General features: G+C 35.0%; 3 protein-coding genes and 1 non-coding gene across 6 annotated transcripts; 2 read left to right on the top strand and 2 right to left on the bottom strand.

The window, feature by feature from the left end:
- Positions 1–1,276: 1,276 nt before the first annotated feature.
- On the top strand, positions 1,277–6,666 carry LOC132633343 (probable sulfate transporter 3.4). The gene is made up of 12 exons (XM_060349682.1): positions 1,277–1,783; positions 2,741–2,948; positions 3,770–3,941; positions 4,060–4,125; positions 4,473–4,586; positions 4,666–4,782; positions 4,873–4,999; positions 5,193–5,479; positions 5,570–5,760; positions 5,842–5,927; positions 6,023–6,099; positions 6,193–6,666. The coding sequence occupies exons 1-12, from the start codon at positions 1,423–1,425 to the stop codon at positions 6,361–6,363; spliced, it is 1,977 nt and encodes a 658-aa protein (XP_060205665.1). The 5' UTR covers positions 1,277–1,422; the 3' UTR covers positions 6,364–6,666.
- A 753-nt stretch (positions 6,667–7,419) lies between these two features.
- On the bottom strand, positions 7,420–12,618 carry LOC132633344 (uncharacterized). Of its 3 annotated transcripts, none has more exons than XM_060349685.1 (4): positions 12,099–12,618; positions 10,878–11,104; positions 9,854–9,974; positions 7,420–7,816 (listed from the first exon to the last, which is right to left on the bottom strand). In XM_060349685.1, exons 1-3 carry the CDS (start codon positions 12,320–12,322, stop codon positions 9,898–9,900), a joined length of 528 nt encoding a protein of 175 aa, XP_060205668.1. In that variant the 5' UTR covers positions 12,323–12,618; the 3' UTR covers positions 7,420–7,816; positions 9,854–9,897. The 3 variants fall into 3 exon arrangements, with proteins under 3 accessions (XP_060205668.1, XP_060205667.1, XP_060205669.1); XM_060349684.1 differs by having other exon boundaries at positions 9,876–9,974; XM_060349686.1 differs by lacking the exon at positions 9,854–9,974.
- Positions 12,619–15,178: 2,560 nt separating this feature from the next.
- Positions 15,179–15,252, top strand: TRNAR-UCG (transfer RNA arginine (anticodon UCG)). Its single transcript has one exon. It is a non-coding gene; the product is annotated as a tRNA-Arg (tRNA).
- A 171-nt stretch (positions 15,253–15,423) lies between these two features.
- LOC132633340 (MAR-binding filament-like protein 1-1) lies at positions 15,424–22,128 on the bottom strand. Its single transcript, XM_060349680.1, has 4 exons — positions 21,728–22,128; positions 17,993–18,033; positions 17,734–17,871; positions 15,424–17,351 (listed from the first exon to the last, which is right to left on the bottom strand). The coding sequence occupies exons 1-4, from the start codon at positions 21,996–21,998 to the stop codon at positions 15,621–15,623; spliced, it is 2,181 nt and encodes a 726-aa protein (XP_060205663.1). The 5' UTR covers positions 21,999–22,128; the 3' UTR covers positions 15,424–15,620.
- Between the last annotated feature and the right edge of the window lie 523 nt (positions 22,129–22,651).

Genomic DNA, 22,651 nt, shown 5'->3' with positions numbered 1-22,651 from the left:
TGAGATGGAAGATTATGCTTTCATTTGTTTTATATAGATTCAAATCCTAGTAACTGTTGATTATAACTGGTTAAAGTAATTGGTTTATAATAATAACTGATTCGCTAATAACCGGTACGCTAATAATTGGTTTATATTAATAACTGTTGCTCTCCAAATTTAAAAAAAAATCAATGTAAAATATATACTGTAAGTATTAATTAAAAAAAGTGCACTGCTATTTTAGTTGCCAAAAAGGAGGAGCCATAAACGTGCTAAAAAGAAAGAGCCTTAAAAAAATGATTTTTGGTGCCTACATTTTCGTGGAAATAAAATTTGCTATAAAGAAAGAGGTATAAATGTGTTTTATTGAATTTTAAAAACTGTAAAAGTTGGAATAACTATACAGAAGGCAAAATGGTGCAAGTATTTCGGAGGACTCACAACCAAACAACCGATTTTCAATTCAAATTCATTGTTATCAAAAATACTATTATTATTAATAATAATATTTATTTTGTATTTTGTACTTTTAAATTCTATTTTTTGTGGTGATGACACTTGTCATCCCAACATTCTTTTGCCTCTCCTATTATATTTAGATAGATCTTTCTTTTTCCGCTGTACTCTCATTATCTATTGAGTTTCAGATGGTGCATCATTAGTGGTTTCTCAAAATTTATTAATTATTAAAAAGGAAAAGTGCTAAAGAAAAATATCTGGAGATATAAAAAAAGAAAAAAGAAACAAAATCTTGTCCTCTCAAAGTTGTAACTAGCACCATTTCACATTTTATCTAGTTATCTTATTTATTTTCCATTGCAGGCTCATTGTTCATTGAGTTCCAATGGTGCATCATTAACTATTCCTCAGAAACTTCTAAATTATTAAAAAGGAAAAGCGCTAAACAAAAATATCTTTATTAGATAAAAGAAAAAGAAACAAAAATTTTGTCCTCTCAAAGTTGTTACTACTTACTAGCACCACTTCACATTTTATCTAATTATCTTTCTTTTTCCGTTGTAGGCTCATTATTTATCGAGTTTCAAATGGTACATCATTAGTTATTCTTCAAAAATTTCTAGATTTATTAAAAAGAAAAAGTACTAAAGAAAAATATCTTTAGATTAAAAAAAAATCTTTGCCCTCTCAAAGTTTTACTACTTACTAGGACCACTTCACATTATATATATATATATATATATATATATTCCCAGTATTTTCACTAATCACTAGAGTATTTTTCTGTAATGTTTGGGTGACATTAAACTTTCCCCCCTATAAAAAGGGAAGTGTGTCCTTTTCCATTCAAACAACAAAGATCAACTGCCTGTAAATAACTGATTCTTTCTTCTCTGATCCAAATCAAGAAACTAACCCAATACACAAATGCCCCCAACTTCTTGTTCTTGAACCAAATCTGTATATACAAAAAAAAAAAAAATGAATTTGAATTCCATTAAAGTGGAAGGTAATGCATGTGATGATAATGGAGCATCATCATCTGGGGGTGTACATAAGGTATGTTTGCCACCACACAGGACAACATTTCAGAAACTAAGGCAAAGGTTGTCAGAAATATTTTTCCCTGATGATCCACTACACAGGTTCAAGAACCAAACGGGGCTGAGGAAATTTGTATTGGGTCTACAGTTTTTCTTTCCTGTATTTGAATGGGGTCCTAAGTACAATCTCAACCTTTTAAGGTCTGATATTATTGCTGGCATAACTATTGCTAGCCTTTCTATCCCTCAAGGAATCAGTTATGCAAAACTTGCTAATTTGCCCCCTATTATTGGGTTATGTAAGTGTCGCCACCACTCTTTTTATCTTTTTGTTTTTTTGTTTTTTCCCCCGGTTTTCGTCGCCACTAACACTATCACTTTTTGTGACGACTGCAATTGAATTATACTATGTATATATGTCGAATGTTAGACATTGAATCAAGCCTTGGGTATGAAAAATCCAGGGTACCGGACACTGGATGGGAAACAAGAAAAAAAAAATATAAGACATTGTATCTCCTTCCTTATGTGTAGAACCCTTACTTTTTGTGACAACTAAGGCAATCGTCACGTAAAAGCGGCGATGACAAATTCTCATTTCTTCTATGTAATAACACATGTTTGCCACTAAATCTATCACTTACTATAGACATATGACAAATGTTACTTTTTATACATAGTACATTAAATTTTGAATGTCCGTAAAGAAATTCCTTGCTATGTCAGAGGTTGCTTTTTATACATTTATTATATTAAATTTTGAATGCCTGTGTGGAACCCTTGCTTTTTATTTTTTGTGACGAATTAAGGCGATCGTCACAATGGCCATGAAAAATTTTCATTTCTTCTAACACATGGTCGCCACTAAAACTATCGCGTACTATATACATATGTCAGATGATGCTTTTTATACATATATATTAAACTTTCGAACGCCCTTGGTTGCAACTGTGTGGAACCGTTATTATTTGTGACGACTAAGGCAATTGTCACGAATAGTCACCGTGAAAAATTCTCATATCTTCTAACACATGGTCGCTGCTAAAAATATCACTTAATATGTATATATGTCTGATACTGCTTCTTATACATATATATTAGATTTTGAATGCCCTTGGCGAAATTCCTTGCCACTGTGTGGAACACTTACTTTTTGTAATGACTAAGGCAATTTGTCACGTAAAGTGGCCATGAAAAACTCTCATTTCTTGTAGTTCGTACTGATTAATTTAAGGTGGAATGGATTTTTGTGACAGATTCAAGCTTTGTACCCCCATTAATATATTCGATTTTGGGAAGTTCAAGACACTTAGCCGTTGGTCCGGTATCCATAGCCTCACTTGTGATGGGAACAATGCTCAGCCAAGCAGTTCAATACAGCAAAGAGCCAACTTTATATCTTCAACTTGCTTTCACATCAACCCTTTTTGCAGGATTGTTGCAAGCTGCAATGGGTTTCTTCAGGTATGGTACTCTGTTCATGAACTTTTTCTTTCACAATTTTAGTATAAACAGTGTTACACTAAGTGATTTTTCTTTACTTCATAAGGAATTTAATTATTCAAGCAAACTTTCCATTTCCACTATCAATTTTACTGTTGAGTAGCAAAGTGGAAACAAACTTTTAGGAAAAGATATACCAAAAGAATCATTTAGCAGAAACATCAGGCACTTTTGCTGAGAACGCAAAACATGAAGGGGAAAAAATGAACAGATGGTTTGAACCACCTTCAAAAGTAACATATACAGTTTGCAAAAAGAAAAGAATAGAGTGGAAAAGGTTATGGATTCCAAGGTTGACAAACTGAAATTGTAGATATTTACCTGCACTTTTAGAATCTCAATTAACCAGTAAGGCAGTAAGCATAATTTATAAAATATTTTCATAGAAACTTTTACCTGACCAAGACTTAAACATATGAAACCTATGCACTAATGTCATGATACTCTTTGATTGTCACTTGGGATTTTGTATCTGTTAACGTCTTACGTCCAGGGGCTGATGGAGCTGTATAAATTTATGTGTAAAACTTCACTAAACTTGCAATAAATAGTAGATATGAATCAATAACTCTAAGAATATAACGGTTTAAAAGCTAAGAACCTTAAATGTTGAACCCACAGAGCTAAAATCCTAAATCTGCCTCTGCTTAAGTCTATACGCGAAAAGTAATTACTTGAGTATCATACATAATTTCAGATCAACATACTCAAATGCAGATACAAATTGGTCTGCTCCCGATTTGCTTACAGATGGAATCGACTTAACATTCGATAACTTGCAGATTAGGATTCATCATTGACTTTCTCTCGAAGGCCACTCTACTAGGGTTCATGGCTGGTGCAGCAGTCATTGTCTCTTTGCAACAACTGAAAGGGTTGCTAGGGATAGTCCACTTCACAAACAAGATGCAAATAGTTCCTGTTTTGACTTCGGTTTTCACGCACAAAGATGAGGTTAGAAGCTTCCTCCAATAATGAGCTCTTATGGGATAATATTGCAGAAAATATCTACTATTCTAAGGCTATTGAAGGTATAAAATTATTATTGTAACTCTGCAATATTTGTTTGCAGTGGTCTTGGCAAACTGTTCTTATGGGTGTTTGTTTCCTAGTCTTCCTGCTGACTACAAGGCAAATCGTAAGTTTTTTGGTTTATGTGGATGAGAAAGTTGCTTTGATGCTCACCTCCTTATTCTCTTTTGATAATCGTGGTGTCCGGACCGGCTTCCACGCACCTTGACTAGTTCACAAGATATCTGCTATCTCCCACTAGCAAGGTACCAGATAACTCTGTTGAGGCTTAGACAGATGGCAAAAAGATACTAGGCGATTTCTTTCCATCTGCCTTAGCCTTGGTGGACAGAGTTATCCGGTACCTCTTGCTAGTGGGAGGTAGCAGATATCCTAGGAATTAGTCGAGGTGCGCGCAAGCTGGACCTGGCCCGATCACCATATTCTAATTAATGATCTTCCACCATACAACAGAGTGCAAGGAACCCGAAACTTTTCTGGATTTCAGCAGCAGCTCCATTAGTATCAGTTATTCTCTCAACTGTCATAGCTTACGCAATTAAATCTCAGACTCATGCGATTCAAACTGTGAGTAACATGCATCATTACTACTTTCATCCGTTATTAAATTTTAGACGCACGAGACTAAGATTCTTTTGCTGCACAGATTGGACACCTGCCAAAGGGGATAAATCCACCATCAGTGAACATGTTACATTTTGGTGGCCCTCACCTGGCTCTTGCTCTCAAAGTTGGCATTATAACTGGAGTCTTAGCGCTCACAGTAAGTGAATACTAACTACTACTACTAGCATTTTATTTCCTCAGAGAAAGAAAGGGAGGAGATTTGTGGTTGACATATACAGCCCTGCAGGAAGGGATTGCAGTGGGAAGGACATTTGCTGCTATGGAGAACTACCAAGTTGATGGTAACAAGGAAATGATAGCTCTTGGACTCATGAACATGGTTGGCTCTTGTGCTTCCTGCTTTGTCACCACGGGTACAAGCCAAGCAACATTCTTCTTTTCAGATTTTGCTTTAGCTCAGGGGTAGTTTAATTACATTTCTGGTGCTGTAAAAAATAATAGCCGACATATATGTTTTGTATATTATATACATAGCCAGTGTCTAGGTTTTAGTTGTCTCGCTTAGTTTCCTCTTTTTCTTATTCCAACTAAAATTCAATGTTGCAGGATCATTTTCTCGATCTGCTGTAAGTTACAATGCTGGAGGAAAAACTGTCGTCTCAAATATAGTAATGGCAGCAACTGTGCTTATCACCTTGCTGTTTCTCATGCCATTGTTCCATTACACCCCTAACCTCATCTTGGCAGCAATTATTATAACAGCGGTGATCGGCCTAATCGATTATCAAGGTGCATTCCGTTTATGGAAAGTTGACAAACTAGATTGTGTGGCGTGCTTGTCTTCCTTTTTTGGCGTTCTTTTCATCTCAGTGCCTATTGGACTAGCAATTGCAGTAAGCTTAATTCTCCTCAGAAATCTCAATCCAACATTTCTACTTCTCATATCTAATGTACTAATATTTTGTTCATGGAAAAAACTTCAGGTTGGTGTTTCAGTTTTCAAGATCCTATTGCATGTTACGAGGCCAAATACTAATGTCTTGGGATACATTTCTAGTACTCGATCATTTCAAAGCCTAAGCAGATACAGCACAGCTGTTAGGATTCCTTCTTTCCTTATCATAGCTGTTGAGGCTCCTTTCTACTTTGCAAATTCTACCTACCTACAAGAAAGGTAAGTGTAGTAGTAGTAAAGTTGTTAAATGTTTGTTATATTAGAGTTGTATCAACTAAAAGTTAACAAATGTAACTACAGGACATTGAGATGGATTCGAGAAGAGGAAGCGAGGATCAAAGCCAACAACGAACCTCCAATCAAATGTGTAATCCTTGACATGACAGGTTGGTTGAAAAAGAGAACACACCAATCTGCGCTTGTTTTCTTTAGCCAGTAATCTACAGGTCTCGTAACGAATTTTGGGGTTTCCCTTCTGCAGCTGTGACAGCTATAGACACTAGTGGCATTGATACAATATGCGAACTAAGAAGATTACTTGAGAAAAGATCACTTAAGGTAAAAATTTCATTTGTCAATAAGCTTCTGTTTTCGCGATTGTGTTGTCCTTTCTTTACTTGCTCGTTTATGCTTTGATGTCTACGGCTGCAGCTTGTGCTGGCAAATCCAGTTGGAAACGTTATGGAAAAGCTGTTTAACTCAAATTCTCTTGAGGCCTTTGGATTAGACGGATTATATCTAACAGTTTCTGAAGCTGTGGACGATATTTCATCTTCTTGGAAGCCTGAAAAGCCGGAAAAGCCTGAACCATTAACTATATGAGTTTTGTACTATCCTGTCAAAAAGAAAAAGGAGGTGGGATTTTGGATGGAGACAAGAAGGATTAACAATCTGAAGTTTTGGGGGTAACTTGATTTTTGTTCTAAGCTCTTCGAAGAAGAGAATTTTGATGTATATTATTTATCTTTATCTAGAATGAAGAGAAAGCATATATGCATGTATCTAAGTTGGTTTACCCATGTTTGTACATAATTTAGGAAGGGGCTATCTATCTTTTTTTCTGTTTAGGAATAACAAAGAGCTTTTATTTTTTCTTGTCTCGTCTTGCCATTTGTTTGCTCTCTCTGGAAATCAAGAAGAAACTAAAAACTACTCCCTCCCTCCCACATTAGTTGTCCACGTTATTAAAAATATTCATCCCAAAATACCTGTCCATTTACAAAATCAAGATATAATTAATTAAGTTTTTCCTATTTTGCCCTTAATGTTAATTGTTTTTTAAAGTAACTAATATTAATTAGAATGCAATTTATGGAGAGAGATAAAGGTGATGTAAAAATACATTTTTATTTATGAGTTCTTAAAGGACGCGTAAAGGAAAAAGTGAACAAGTAATATGAGAAGGAGGGAGTAATAATCAGCAGATTACTCTTTTCACTTCCCTCATCAAGGTCAAACTTCTTTGCTTCCTTTTCCATCTCTGTAAATCATCTTTCGAAAAGAAAAGAAAAAACACAACCATTTCGGCCATCTTCCCAAACTTGGAATTAATTTGTTTTTGAGAAGGGAAGTAGGAGAGGATGGGAATGGAACAATTAATGATAAAATTAATGGACGAATTATTGAAGAAATATATAGTGAAGCCATAGTATTTAATCCTGTTCCTTTATTGCTTCTAAGCCGAGTTCAAAGTGTATTTAACTATCAGACAAACTAACAGGTCAACTAAATTCATTAAGAGAAAGTATACGCATTCAATTTAAATTTTGATGCAATGTTTTTCTATCAGACGTTCTTCAATCATCATTCAGTATTCTTCTTATACCACTAATATTACTAAGTCAAAAGAGACATCTTAGGAGGAGACCAGGAACAACAAACATCAAACAACTTTCAATTACTGTATCAGAAGAATTACAAAAGTACATTGACTGCAACACCTACAACATGCAATATACAAATAAAAAATCTTACGAATGCTTTCCGAGTGCTTAGCATAAAGCTTGCCAAACACAGTCGTTCTCATTAAGAATTGCTACTTCATTCTAAGTCTCCTCAAGTTGTACATAAAATGTCTTGAGAACTTCTCTGCTTAGCTTGTTTCCTGTTCAGCGTTTCAATCTCCCAACACATTCGACATGACATTTTTAGAAGCTTTAAATGTCAGATCAGAAGACGAACTTGTAAACAAACAAGCTTATCCAGATCAGGGAAACAACATCACAAAATCGGAAGACAATTGTTCTTGCTCTTGTGCTTCAACTCAGTCAAACATCTGCACATTTTAATGCAACCCAAAAAGTTAGTCATAATAGCAGAATCAGAACCCTGTCTAGTTTTTATACACGCTGTGGCATGTGAACTTCCAATAGATGCAAATCATCATAATATACTAAAGTCATATAGTGGTGGGTGGCTCTTCTGATATGGATGATAAATAGTTGTCAAATTAAGATTTTCTCTTTTTGACAAGTAAAGATAATTTTATTTTATGAGAAAATAGTCAAATGCCCCCTCAACGTATACTCGGATTAATTATGACGCACCCAACCTTTGCGGGTGACCTATTACCCCCCCGGGCTGTATTTTTGTACTCTTTTCCGACTGACGTGGCACAAAAAAAATTAGATGACCAATTGCACACTCTCAGCCACATCGGCGCCACGTCAGTGTCACGTTGGAACTTTCTAAATTTTAATTTTCTATTCTTTTCCTTTCTTTTTTTCATTTGATTTTTCTTTTATTAATTATATTTACACTAATTAACCTCTAATTAACCATTAAACACTCCATTAATTTTATCTTCTTCATCACTAAACCCTTCTTCTTCTTCATTTCAAGAAATCAATCAACCCATTTTCTTCCTCCATTAACACACACATATTCAATTTCATCATCAATCATAAATATCTTTTCAAAAAATCAACCAACCCATATTCTTTCTCCATTAACACACACATTCAACCCATTTGCTTCCTCCATTAACACACACATTCAATTTCATCATCAATCATACATATCTTTTCAAGAAATCAACCAACCCATTTTCTTCCTCCATTAACACACACACATTCAACTCATTTTCTTCCTCCATTAACACACACACATTCAATTTCATCATCAATCATACATATCTTTTCAAGAAATCAACCAACCCATTTTCTTCCTCCATTAACACACACACATTCAACCCATTTTCTTGCTCCATTAACACACACACATTCAATTTCATCATCAATCATACATATCTTTTCAAGAAATCAACTTATTTGGGTTCAAAAATTTCTCTTCCACGGGGCTGCTTCTTCTCTTTTCTTAAAAAAGACCAACTTCCGGCGGCGGTGGTGGGGCAATGGCCGCTCGTCAATGGTGGTGGTGGCGCGGGAGGGAGAGAAGGAGACGAAGGAAGGGGGAGGGGTCATTGGCGCAGTGGTGCAAGCAGTGGAGAGAACAGCCTCACCAAGAGTCTGCACAGGCCCAGGAGTGCTAACTGACACAAGCCAACAGTCGATCGACAGGGTGTCAATGCCCTAAGAGATATCGGGGACAAATCAATTTGCTCATAAAAGTCGTTTCAGGTTCAAGGGCTAAAGCTTCTCTTAGGAGAATCCCTTTGCTACACTCGACTTAAAGGCACCTACGAACTCACTCATAAGGAAACTCATCAAGTAGGTGAAGCCAGATCGTACTAAAGACAATGAAAAAATGTCGAAAATGATCGATTTCCAAAAAATTGGAGATGAAGGAAGGGGGGTCATTGGGGCAGTGGCCGCTCGCCAACGATAAAGTCCGGGCGGCTCTTGATGAAAGAAGAGAGGGAGGGAGTAAAAGTAAAAAATGAGATAGAAAAAAAAAAGAGGAAAAATTAATTAAAAATACATATATTTATGAAAAGATATATTAAAAATAAAATTTTAATACTTGTTTAATAAAATTTCGAAAGTTCCAACGTGACACTGACGTGGCGCCGATGTGGCGGAGAGTGTGCAACTGGTCATCTAACTTTTTTTGTGCCACGTCAGCTGAAAAGGGTACAAAAATATAGAAAAAATAAGGCCGGGGGTAATAGGTCGCCCGCAAAGGTTAGGTGCGTCATAATTAATCCGAGTATACGTTGAGGGGGCATTTGACTATTTTCTCTTTATTTCATAAAACAACAGTACCAATATGATACTGCCGATCAGTACAAAAAATTACTGGAATTAAATCCCTTATAACCGGAGCGAGTCTAAGAATTCCAGCATAACATCAGCGACAAAATAAAAAAGGCATTACACCAAATCTTAAGATGCTGAATAGATCTATTTCTTACAAAAGCAATTATTCCTCCCTACCCTCAAAGCACCTACGATTTCTTCAAGCCATATTGTCCACACGATACAAAGGGATTTGCTCATCCATGTCTTCGTTTGGCTTCTCCTCACTGACTGACCCTGCATTTAGATTCTCTCAGTACTAATTGACATATTCTACTCACAAGCCTAAAAGATAACTAAAACATAATCGGAAGGAGAAGCACAACAGATGGCGGCTAATATTCCTCTTCTGTTTTCTGAAGCTCAGTGCTGCGCCATTATGGGAAATGCTAAAAAGAAGTGATACACAGTGCTTTTGGGAAGTGAGATGTAACCTGGCCTGACTCTATTCAAGCTAAAACAGAATCATCCAATGTTGTTAAAAGCATATGTTCAATTGCTCTATGTAATTTATGCCAAAGTAGCAGTAACCATCAACTGCACCACTGTCTTCTACTTCAGCCTCACCTCCCATTCATCTTTTCTGACCTACTCTCTTTTAACAAATTTATTGCTGCAACTACTGCTCTAATTATTGACAAACCTAGTGCATCACATATGGACATCAAGTACCAAATACCAATTTGTGCCCAAAGAACCCAGAGAGGCACAAGATGCTCATGAATTATACATGCTATCTCATTTTCACTATGACTACGACAAGCTGTGATCTGAGACCTAGAAAGAGGAAATATCAAAAAGTTTACCAATATAGTAGAAGACATTGACAAAGATCTTCATACTCTATGCATATGGTGAAGAGAAATGAGGTGCTAACAAATCTCCAGAGATATATCTCAAGCACTTCAACTTTAGAATATAAATAAATGACCCAAAAATAAAAGGGAAATAGCAGTAGTTAGCATCATAATCAAAGAGGCTTCAACTACCAGGATCCTAAAAGAAGATAAAATAGTGTGTAGAGTTGAAAGATGCCAGGACAAAGTGATAGTGTTCAGGCCAATGATATGAAGAGATGAAACAACAAAAAGAAGCTTTTCTGAGTCAGAAATTATTCAAAATGGAGGAAAAGGAGCTTACTTGATCGGAATCTTGAAATTGGAATTTCTCGTAATTCACGTCTTATGCACAAGTATTCACCTAACAATGCCATCACCGCAAGCCCAGTAACATTCACAACCCACCATGTTACTGAAGAAGGCCAACCTCCATAGATAATACATATTAAAAGATGGATGATGTAGAGAGTTGCTGAAAAATCTAAGCACTTCTTTGCCCTCTCAATCAAATAAAGTAAAAAGCCAGCTCTGCATATTGCGACAAGAAAAATATTCAATTATGCATGTTGAACCAGATTTTCTGGAAAGCTAAGAAGCCATTCACAGAATATAAATTTTCTTCATCCAAGACCAGCATGCGTAAGAAAACCTACATAAAAGTAACGGAAGTACAAATTGGAGAGATAAAATAAGTATCATGATATTTCATTGACCACTCCTTTTTTGGCTTATTTACAGTTCCATTTCCAATTTCTTTTCTTCGCTAGGGTTAGCTCCTTGGCCTTTCTATTACCCTTTCCCCCCATTTCTACGGCAAACATAAGAATATAAGATATAGTAATGACTCAACCAGTTAAATAATTCAACATCAAAGATCAAAGTTGACATGCTGTAAAACACTGATGACATCTCTTTAAACTACCATTGCTGAATCCTGCTGCACCTTTTTATATATAAACCCAACCTTAATATACAATCATACAAAACGGATCAAAAGTACACTGGAAATTTTAAAGGAGAAAAAAAAAAACTTGCCTACTTAGGATATATGAAAATTAGTCTGCTTTGAATCACTATGGGAAAACACTATCAAAAATAATAAAATACTAATATGTTTTTCAACACGAAAGTCTTCCCTATTCAAACTCAATTTCTTCTTTCTAGTTTGGATCATGGGAGGGTGGACAGACCACTTATGGTAGTAGACAACCAATTCTACTTAGTTATTTTCTTTGCTATGCATCTATGGCCCTATAACAAAAATAGGATTATCAAATAATAAACGAAACGACGAGATCACACCAAATCGATGTTACATAAAATGGGACTTTTCGTAGTTATGTAACGATGGATTTAAAGATACGATACAATCAAAATTTAAGTAACAATCAAAACAAACATTGTATTTAAAATAACAATACAGTACAATATGAATTTAGATCCGGAAAAAAAGGAAAGAAATTCAAGAGAGCACTAAAACAAAGTTTCAAGAATATGAAAAAAAAAGAAAGAGAAATCTCACCCTGCAATTGAAGTGAGAATGAATGAAGCAATAACACACCATCCAGTTACGGTGGAAGCAGTAACAGTTGCATAATCAAAGAAATAAACAAGACTCATTCGAGAAACACGTGTCCCCACAAGAATTACCATGAATATCCCAAGCGTCAAATAATATAAACATTGAAAACACACAATCTGTGCAACAATAAGCCATGGATCCCACACTGCCGTTCCATAGAACATGACTCTATAATTCCAATTCCTCTCCAAAAAAAAAAAAAAAATTGCACTAAATCACAATTCAAAATCGATTTTTTCTTTTTACAATAAATTGGTTGAGTTGGATTCACGCATATCTTCAATTGAAGTAAATTCAAAGGAAAGAGTAATTGGGAATTGAGATCAGAAACAAAGGAGAAACCCTAATTTCGGGTCGGGTTTCTTGAAATTCAGGTGATGGAAAATGAAATCTAAATTGTGAATCTGAAAAAAGAGTATAAATTTGGTAAACTAAGGATGATGACTTTGGTGGCACTCGTCTTTACCTGAACTCTTTTGTAAAGCGTCAATAGGACGGACCCGGCACTTATGTAAACCAAAAAAAAAAAAACAAACTAGGCTTCACTATAAAATTTATATGTAAAAGGATCAAATTGTAAATTTTTAAGTTTGGTCTTTTCACACACAGATTCTGTGGGTGAAAGGGGTATTTTATTTATTTTTTCTTTTTTTAAACTATCAAAAATCACGTTTTTTTCATACTTTGGGCAAAGATTAGTTATGTTTCAAAACCCCAAAATATTAATATTTTATATAAAACTTAATATATATTTTTACGTACAATAACGCCGGCTCATTACATCAAGTATACCTAAACATTTGGATCGTCATTTTAGGGGTTGTAGAGTGCCCCCAAGTAAGTTTTGTTTGCTTAGAAACTTGTCATCTTTGGAAATCAAACTCAAAATTAAGTTTTTTTCAGTATTTTGACCGAAGATTAGTCACGTTTCAAAACACCAGAATATAAATATTTTATATAGAAATGTCGGCTCATTACATCAAGTATACATATATATTTGGATCGTCGTTTTAGGGGTTGTAAAGTGTCTCAAAGTAAGTTTAGAAACTTGTTATCTTTAAGTTTTTTTTCATACTTTAACCGAAGATTAGTCACGTTTCAAAACGTTGGAATATAAATATTTTATATAGAACTTAATATTTTTTTAGCGTACAATAATATCAGCTCATTACATCAAGTATACATATGCCTCTTCACTCACTTAAATAAAAAATAAGGACCGGAGCATAGGTGGAAAACTAGTTGTAAATTGTTGAAACTTTAAATGGTCATAACTTTGCGCTCGAATGTCCAATTTACGCGAATTTTTTTTATTCAGGGTATTTTTTCGAAATCTACGCGAACAAACCGCTAAAAGGCGGTTTGGCCGAGCCAATTTTCTAAAAAATGCCCGTTATCCCATTTAATTTGTATTTTCCCCCAAATTTGTGCAAAAATTTCATTCTTCTCTAGTAAAAATCTAATGATAAAAAATATATTTCAAAATGCTAATCCTGTGGTAATGATGTTTTGAATGTCAATTTCGAGGTTCGAAATTCAATTTATGAAAACGAGTTAGATAGCATTAGTGAACAATATAAAAAATAAAAAGTGTCAACTTTGTAACTTTCACCAATTTGGCTTGGTGGTTTAGCCTCTCTTTTTAACTCACTTCTTTTTTATGCCAACAACATGGGATCAAACCTTGGTGGGAGCATTGAATGACATATATTATACCTTGATTGAACCTCTCATATTGGATGAATTATTTTTTAATATAATATTTTTATTTCAAAAAACTTAAATCAAAATACTACAATGACACTTAGATCTAAAGATGACAAGTTTCCAAGCGAACAAAACTTACTTCGGGGCACTGTACAACCCTAAAACGACGATCCAAACGTGCAGGTATACTTGATGTAATGATCCGACATTATTGTACGCAAAAAAATATATTAAGTTCTATATAAAATATTGATATTTTGGGATTTTGAAACATAACTAATCTTTGCCCAAAAAAAGAAAAAAAACGTAATTTTTAACGGGTTAGTTTGGTTCCAAATTTTTTTTTTTTTTTTAGGTTAGAAAAGTGCGGGGCTCCAATAGGACAAAGTTTAGGGGCCCATTATGCATATAGCCTAACTTATTTGTTCTTTTTTACCTTTATTTTTCCAAACATAACATATTTGTTTGATTTTCAAAATAAATTACTGTTAAAACGATAAAATAAAAAGTTTAAGAAAGACAATATAATCAAAATCAAATAAAATTTCATACATGTGGGTACATATTGTGTATGAAGAATAAAAAAAATGTGGATATGGTTGAATGATAAAATTTCTCAGTGTCAAAGAGAAGATGCAGGTTAGTTGTTGCATTTTTCTCTTAAATTTCAAGTATTTTTTCCTCCTTGTTATTATGGTAAAAATTTCTCCTCGCCTATCTTTTTTACTATTGCTTTCATCTTATTATTTTTACTAGTATAACTTTATTAGATGTTCCGTTAAAGGAACTTAGAGGAAATTAAATTAAATTGGGTCTAATATATAGGGAGCGAATATATAGAAAGAAAAATTGATACTTCCTTCATTTATTTTCCTCCTTCCCTTTTGCGGTACCTTTTCAACGGAATGTCTTGTATTGTTTTTTATGTTAAAAAGCTACTGTTAATTTAATCCAATACATGTTTTGTAAAATATTGTTATTATGTTTATATTACTTAGCTTGGAAATTACTAATGAGAATGGTTGATTTATATGTCTGCAAAGAGGGTTTTTGATTGACAGGCATGCAAGTAAAAGGGTTGCTAATTGTAGTTTGCTGCAATTAAAGACATATCATCCAAATAAATTATTGCGAAGAAACTTTGCAGAAGATTGTGCTAATGCCAACTTGTATAAGAAGTAAAACAGAATTATATGTGTGATTTGGGTCATTTAATTTAAAATTTAATCAAAACAGATGTACCTCTCTTTAAGAAGCTTCTCTTGATTTGGCAAAAAGTCTATCAAATGAAAACTGGAAACACGTAACACGGAGACCGCATAGCGCAGTGGATTAGCGCGTTTGACTTCGGATCAAAAGGTCGTGGGTTCGACTCCCACTGTGGTCGTTGCAGAGATAAGGTGAATCTCATTCTTTTTCTCCTTTTAAGAAAGATCTGATATCAGCTGCATTCTCAATTTTAATACTTATAGCTTGATTCATATACTTGCAAGTTGCAGCTGACTGAATACCAGGAGATGAGCCATATGTAACCGAAAAAAAAAGGAGATGAGTCATATTGCGTAAAAATGATGATATTCCATTTGTTTGTTCAACTTCTCGCCTGGAAATGTACACTCACTAAGAATACAGCTTGAAGTTTCTTACAACAGCAATGTCCTAATTCCGGCTTCACTATAATACACTGGTAAAATATCAGAAACAAATGAGTCAAGGACAAAAAGGAAGTAAGATATGTCATACAGAAACAGCCAACTATGATTCCTCTTGCTGAGCAGCAGTCTTCCTCCTCCTGGTAGTTCTCTTCGCTGATACAGTTGCCTTAGCCTTTTCTTTTTCCCCGGCAGCTTCAACTTTTTCCTCATTGTTCACTGGAGCTTTTACTGAGTTTATTTGTGTCCGCAGCCTCAAAATCTCACCTTTTGCTTCTCCCATTTCATCTTCCAGTTTCTTTGCTCTCTTCTCCAGATTCTCGCGTTCCTTGCCAAGTTTCATCACCAGGCTATGAGCATCTTCTAGATTTTCTCGGGCTTCTTGAGAAATTTGCTTCTGCTCAGAAACAGACTTTCGGAGCACTTCTCTCTCATCTCCAAGGCTAGAAACATGAGAATTAGCAACCTCCAGCTCCTTTGCAAGTGCCAGCACATTCCGGTTCATCTCATCAAGTGATTCTGTAGCTTTTTCCAACTCTTGTTCCAGATTCTTCCGTAACTCTTTCTCGTTTGTCATCTCAGCCTCCAAAAACTTGAACTCTTTCTCCAGTGTCCCTACAATGTTTTTTTCTTCTTTCAGTTCACTAGCAGCACGTTCTGCTTTCTTATAGACATCGACTAGCTCCGTCTGTAAGCTATCACGATTTTCAGAAACAGCTGCTAGTTCATTGGACATTGTGTGCATTTCTTCATTTGTTTTCTTTAGAAGCTCCCTAGTAGTGGTCAGTTCGGCAGCTAAAAGCTCTGCCCCATGTTTTGTCTCATCGATATTCCTCTGTAATGATGTCCTTGTTTCCTCCAATTCCATCTGAAGTTTAGAAACCTCAGCTTCAAGTTTGGAACAAAGATGCCTCGACAGCTCTAATTGTTCTGTTATATCAGAAGCTTCACTTCTTGATTTCTCAAGACTTTCCTGAGTTAGCTCAATATCTTGCTTCAACTTGTTTACGTTTTCCAGTTCAGCATCCACCATTCTCCTAAGGTTTTCTTTTTCTTGAGTCAGATCAGCAATTAGCACTTTGTTTTTGCTTACTTCATTTAAGGCAGTGTTAAGTTGCTCCTCGAGCTGGTGTAGTCTTTTTTCTTGTTCCTCCAATAGCTTCGCATCTGAAGCCACTTTCTCTTCAGAATTGGACTTGAACTCACTGTATTCCTTTTGAATGGAATCGAGCTCTTTTCTAGATTCATCTCTCTCAAGGAGCAAAGAGTTTAATTTCACATTCAAGTTGTCTTCTGATACACGTTTCATCTCTAGTTCTCTCTCTCTTTTCTGGACTTCATCTGTAAGTTCTTTGATTTCTGAAGTCAAATTCATCAGCTGATCCTGGGATTGCTGATACATAGAGCTCAATCTATCTACCTCCGATTCTTTTTCAGCTAGTTTAGAGGTGCTACTCTGAAGACTCACCTCTTTATCTTTGATCTCTGTAGTAAGCAAAGTAATCTTTTCTTGCAGAACTTGTATCAAATCAAGCTTCTCTTTAAGCTCTTCCTGCAATTTCTTCTTATCCTCCTTCGTTCGCATGAGGTCAATTTGAAGGCCCTCGATCTTAAATTTGAGCTCTTCGGCAAATATTTTTTCTTTTTGCAGCTCATGACCAAGGCTAGTTATGGTACTCCTTGCTGTATTCAATCGGTTAACCAGAGCTTGCTGCTCTTCACCTGCTCGCCTAACTTGATTATTTCGAACTTCCTTTTCGTTCAGCAGCTCAGACTCGAATTTCTTCTCCATTGAAAGAAATGCAGCTTCTTTCTCCTTTAGCTTATTTTTCATCTGAGTACATGAAAGCAGATCCTAATGAGTAAAAGCAGCCCACGAAACCAAAAATCATTCTTCTGCCTATAATCTGACAATTTATAATAACCCTTAAGCTAATAATCTAAGCATGCGATAAGTACCAGTTTCAAAAAAAAAAAAAAAAAAAAATATCTAAGCATGTAAATATTCCTTGCAGGTGGTTTATGTTTAAAACTGTTTGAAAATAAGTTCAGGCCAAATGCCAACTAATTTGGACAAGTTGCAGCACACAACCCACCCACCCCCCCCCCTCCCCCCACAAAAATCATGACCCCAGAAAAAAATATTCTGCAGTCTCTGCTAAGAAATGTTGCTAAAAATTACACTGACAAAAGATATAGAGAGCTATCCCGCTTACAGATTCAATGGTTGCATCTGAAACGGCCTTCTCATTTCGAGCCAAGGCATAAAGAGAACCAAGCACGCCTGAACTAATAACTCCAAGTCCATTAAGTAGAGAAAGGAAGGGATTCCCTGAACTTCCTTGGATTGTTTGCTGGTTACAAGAAAGTATTGACTGAGAGAGCATATAAAGCTGAGGAAAATGTACAAATGCAACTATAGCAGAATCCATTCTCTCAATCACTTTTCAAGGAAATACTAGGCAAAATTCAGACCTCTGTTTCCTCTTTCTGCGGCTGTGGCTGCCCTTGAGATTCTGGATAGTATGAAAGCACAGTTAGTCACACTGGAAAAGGTTTCAGAGGTTATGGGGTATGAACTCTTTAACAAGTCTAAGTACAAGTTCGCAATATCTGGAAAAACCCTTCAGATATTGACCACAATCATAAACAACAATGTAAGTAATTCAAGTTAATCATCAGGAAAATTATGCTAGATATTGCCAGTCAGGTACCAGAACAAGAAAATACAAAAGAAAGGAGATTGAATGCACTCATTCTGATAAATAAGGCCCAGTAATGAATAATTAAGGAAAGAAGCAATGTTATCTCTGTCTTTGATATGAAAATGTACTTCCTCACCGCAACATTTAGAAGTGTCTACTTTCACCATGACCAACAAGGTGAACAAAGTTAACACACACAAGAAACCCCACTCGTATTATCTACATGTAGTTAACTTGCAATATCATCCTCCTTTCTCTCTCTCTCTCTCTCTCTCTCTCTCCCTCTCTCTCTCTCTCCCTCTCTCTCTCTCTCTCTCTCGTGAACTTGTGATCATGATCTAGTGAAGTCACAAGAAGAAGACTGACAATAGACTCATACATCCATAAGCCGAGAAAAGTTTCTAAGGAAGCACTCTACCATTTAGCAAGGCTCGTCTTTTTGTCATTTCATTACACTTAAAGTTAAAAATTTAGCTGAAAGGGTGCCCTTTTGTAACTTATATTTTGTTTGCACAAATCATAATATTTTAAGGAGTCAACTCATACTTATATTTTGTTTGCATTAACTTCTATTTTGTTTGCACAAACCACTAGTGGGGTTACACTGAGTATGTTGTTGTTGTTGTTAACATAATTTAGTCCTCCCAAAACCATGAAAATCTACTCAAGTCAAGACATCTCGTAACTTAATTCTTTTGGCAAAACCAAATACGGGTTCTGAAAATGATTTGGCCAAACAAAAACTACTAACTCTCCCAAAATACTTTTCTAAAACAATTCATTTGACGAAAAGCGCTTTAAATACAAGCAGATTCTAAAAGTTCGACCAAACATGCTGCTAAAATTTACAAGGCTATACAATAATCAACCAACAAAAAGATAAGTTTGGAAACAGAAATTATTGGCAAGGACATGACTTATCTCAGTGCTCTTAATTTTAACTAGAAGCAATTAACTAATGGCTATTTTTGAACTGTAAGCACAAATTTGCACATGAAAAATGAAAAAGTTTGGACGGTAAGCACTTATGCCTTCCTAGAGCTAATCTTATTTATAAAGGGAAAGAAGACAGATATCTATTCCAAATCTGAAAAAAATGACATTTTCATTCAACTAAATCTTACATAACATTCTCCTATTTAGAATGACTAAACCTGGACACTTAGGACACCGTTGTCAATTCCAGAATTTCTTACATAACATTCTTCCCAAATACCTTTCAGAGGCAAAATAATATATTGGGCGCAACCCTAATTCTATCAACTTTTAACACAAATTAATTTCACTGATAATAAGTTCAACAACTCACATGTTTCTAACTGACCAAGAAAATAAGCACTTGAAATTAATGCAACCATACTCTATAATATATGAATAAGAAGAAACGGAGGGAGAAAGGTACAGTCAGCAGACTACTGCACCCCTTAGATCTACCTAAAGAATCGACAAAGCATCTAATCATGTTGTCATTAATTCGATTAGTTAACTAATAGAAAAACACTAAATGGCAATGAAGGTAAAACCCTATAAATCAGAATCTATTGCCAACTAAAATGCAATACTTCAAGAAATTCGTACTGGTTACACTTGAAGCCACTAAAGTGGACCTAGCTTTTATCATATGTTCGATTCTACTAACTAGACAACACATTGTGACTTAAATACACAAAGAACCCTTTTGATTATTTCAACTCAGAGGAAAGCAATGTCGAATCATTAAAGACCTACTGCACCTCAGATCTACCTAAAGAATCGCCAAATCATCTAATCATATTGTCATTCATTCGAAACATTAACTGATTGAAAAACAGTAAATGGCAATGAAGGTAAATCCCTAGAAATCAGAAGCTATTGCCAATTACAATACAATACTTCACGAAATTCTTTTTGACAAGGAACAATACTTCAAGAAATTCGTACTGGCTAAACTTAATTAAGCCAAATCATCTAATCATGCTGTCATTAATTTGAAGAATCAACTGATAGAAAAAGACTAAATGGCAATGAAGGTAAATCCTTAGAAATCAGAATCTATTGCCAACTTGCAATACAATACTTCAAAAATTTCGTACTGGTTACATTTAATTAAGCCAAGTCATCTAATCATGCTATCATTTATTCGAAGAATCAACTGATAGAAAAACACTAAATGGCAATGAAGGTAAATCCCTAAAAACCAGAATCTATTACCAACTACAATACAATACTTCAAGAATTTCGTACTGGTTACACTTAATTAAGCAATGGCTAAAATGGACCTAACTTTTATCATATTAATCTATTCTACTAACTAATTCAACTCAGAGCAAAGCAATATTGTCGAATCATAAAAGAGACTAAATGGCAATGAAGGCAAAACTCTATAAATCAGAATCTATTACCAACTACAGTACAATACTTCAAGAAATTCATACTAAAGTGGACCTAGCATTTATCATATTAATCGACTCTACTAACTAAACAACACATTGCAACTTAAAGATAAGCATAACCCTTTGATTCTTTCAATTCATAGAAAAGCGCATTGTCGAATCATAAAAAGGGGCAAGAAAGAATCAAGAAAGATGATTGACCTATTGACAAGCCTTCAAGAGCATTTGCCTTCAAGTTAAGAAGTGAAAGAAATGAAAACCCCACAAAAAGAATCGTTCTTCTAATCATGTTTTCATAGATTCGAAGCGTCAACCGATAGAAAAAGACTAAATGGAAATGAAGGTAAATCCCTAAAAATCAGAATCTATTACCAACTACAATACAATACTTCAAGAAATTTGTATTGGTTAATGAAGCCACTAAAATGGACCTAGCTTTTATCATATTCATCTATTCGACTAACTAAACAACACATTCTGACTTAAATACACAAAGAACCCTTTGATTATTTCAACTCAGAGCAAGGCAATGTTGAATCGTTACAAAAAGGGCAAGAATCAAGAGGGAAATGATAAAGAATCGCCAAATCATCTAATCCTGTTGTGATTAATTCGAAACATCAACTAATAGAGAAACGCTTGATGGCAATTAAATCCCTAAAAAGCAGAATCTATTACCAACTACAATACAACACTTCAAGAAATTCGTACTGGTTAAATCTTAATTAAACCACTAAAATGGACCTAACTTTTATCATATTAATCAGTTCTACTAACTAAACAACACATTGTAACTTAAAGATACCTAGAAACCTTTAAAGGGGGCAAGAACCAAGAGAAAAATGATTGACCTACTGACAAGCCAAATCATCAAATCATGCTGTCATTAATTCGAAGAATCAACTGATCGAAAAAGACTGAATGGCAATGGAGGTAAATCCCTAGAAATCACAAACTATTACCCACTACAATACAATACTTCAAGAATTTCGTACTGGTTAAACTTAATAAGCCACTAAAATGGACCTAACTTTTATCATATCAATCAATTCTACTAACTAAACAACACATTTTAACTTAAAGATACCAAGAAACCTTTAAAGGTTGCAAGAATCAAGAGAAAAATGATTGACCTTTTGACAAGTCATCAAGAGCATTTGCCTTCAAGTTAAGAAGTGGAAGAACTGAAAACCCCACAAAAATAATCGTTCTTCTATTGCAGAAATCGCTTTCCTTTTGATTTTCTGATTGCATACACACCATAACTGGCCTTTTCTTTTTACATTTTTGCACATTTCTTGAACAAGAAAGTAAAGGTGTAAATTGGGAAGAACATAGTGATGAAGATGAAGTGGAAAATGGTGAATGACAGAGTGGAGATTGGAGAAAACAAGAACTTCCCATTGTTTAGTTAGTGAAATTTTTCTTCTGATTTGCGCTTTCAAAAGTGATAAAAAGAAACTGATTTTAGAGGCCAGTGATTGCTCTTCTATCTGCGTAAAATACTTATGTTCAGTTGTTACTCCTTACTATTTCTGAGGACTAAAATGCCCTTACATCTAATTCTCCCAACTGGGTATAGATGTGGGGATTTCAGACTGTAATAATGCTAGGGAATGCGGATAAATTACTCCCTCCAAATTTAGATTTATAATAATTATGCACCTCCGTCAATAAAATAACAGAAATCACCCAAAGTTAGTGACGGAAGCATAAGTTATCTAGATTGGGTGGGATAAGATGGCATATCTCATCACACCTTTTATATGGGATTAATTATCTCACCTTATATTCATGAGAATAGGTGGAATAACAAAGGAGTTATCCCACCTATCAAACATGATATAATTCCAATCTCACGGGAGTAATAATCTCATCCCATCGTCCTATCCCTCCTACCAAACGACCCCTTAGTCAAAGCGGAAAAGGACCAAATATACCCCTTATACTATTGGAAATGGTCAAATATATCTTTCGTTATACTTTTGGTCTAAATATACTCCTCCTATTATACTTTGGATCTAAATGAATATCTGCTCCGTTAAAATTGTCCAAGG

The sequence above is a fragment of the Lycium barbarum genome, chromosome 3 (assembly GCF_019175385.1).
Source record: "Lycium barbarum isolate Lr01 chromosome 3, ASM1917538v2, whole genome shotgun sequence".
NCBI lineage: Eukaryota > Viridiplantae > Streptophyta > Magnoliopsida > Solanales > Solanaceae > Lycium > Lycium barbarum.
The sequence above is the reverse complement of the archived record's forward strand: the minus strand, read 5'-3'. Positions and strand labels throughout refer to the sequence as shown.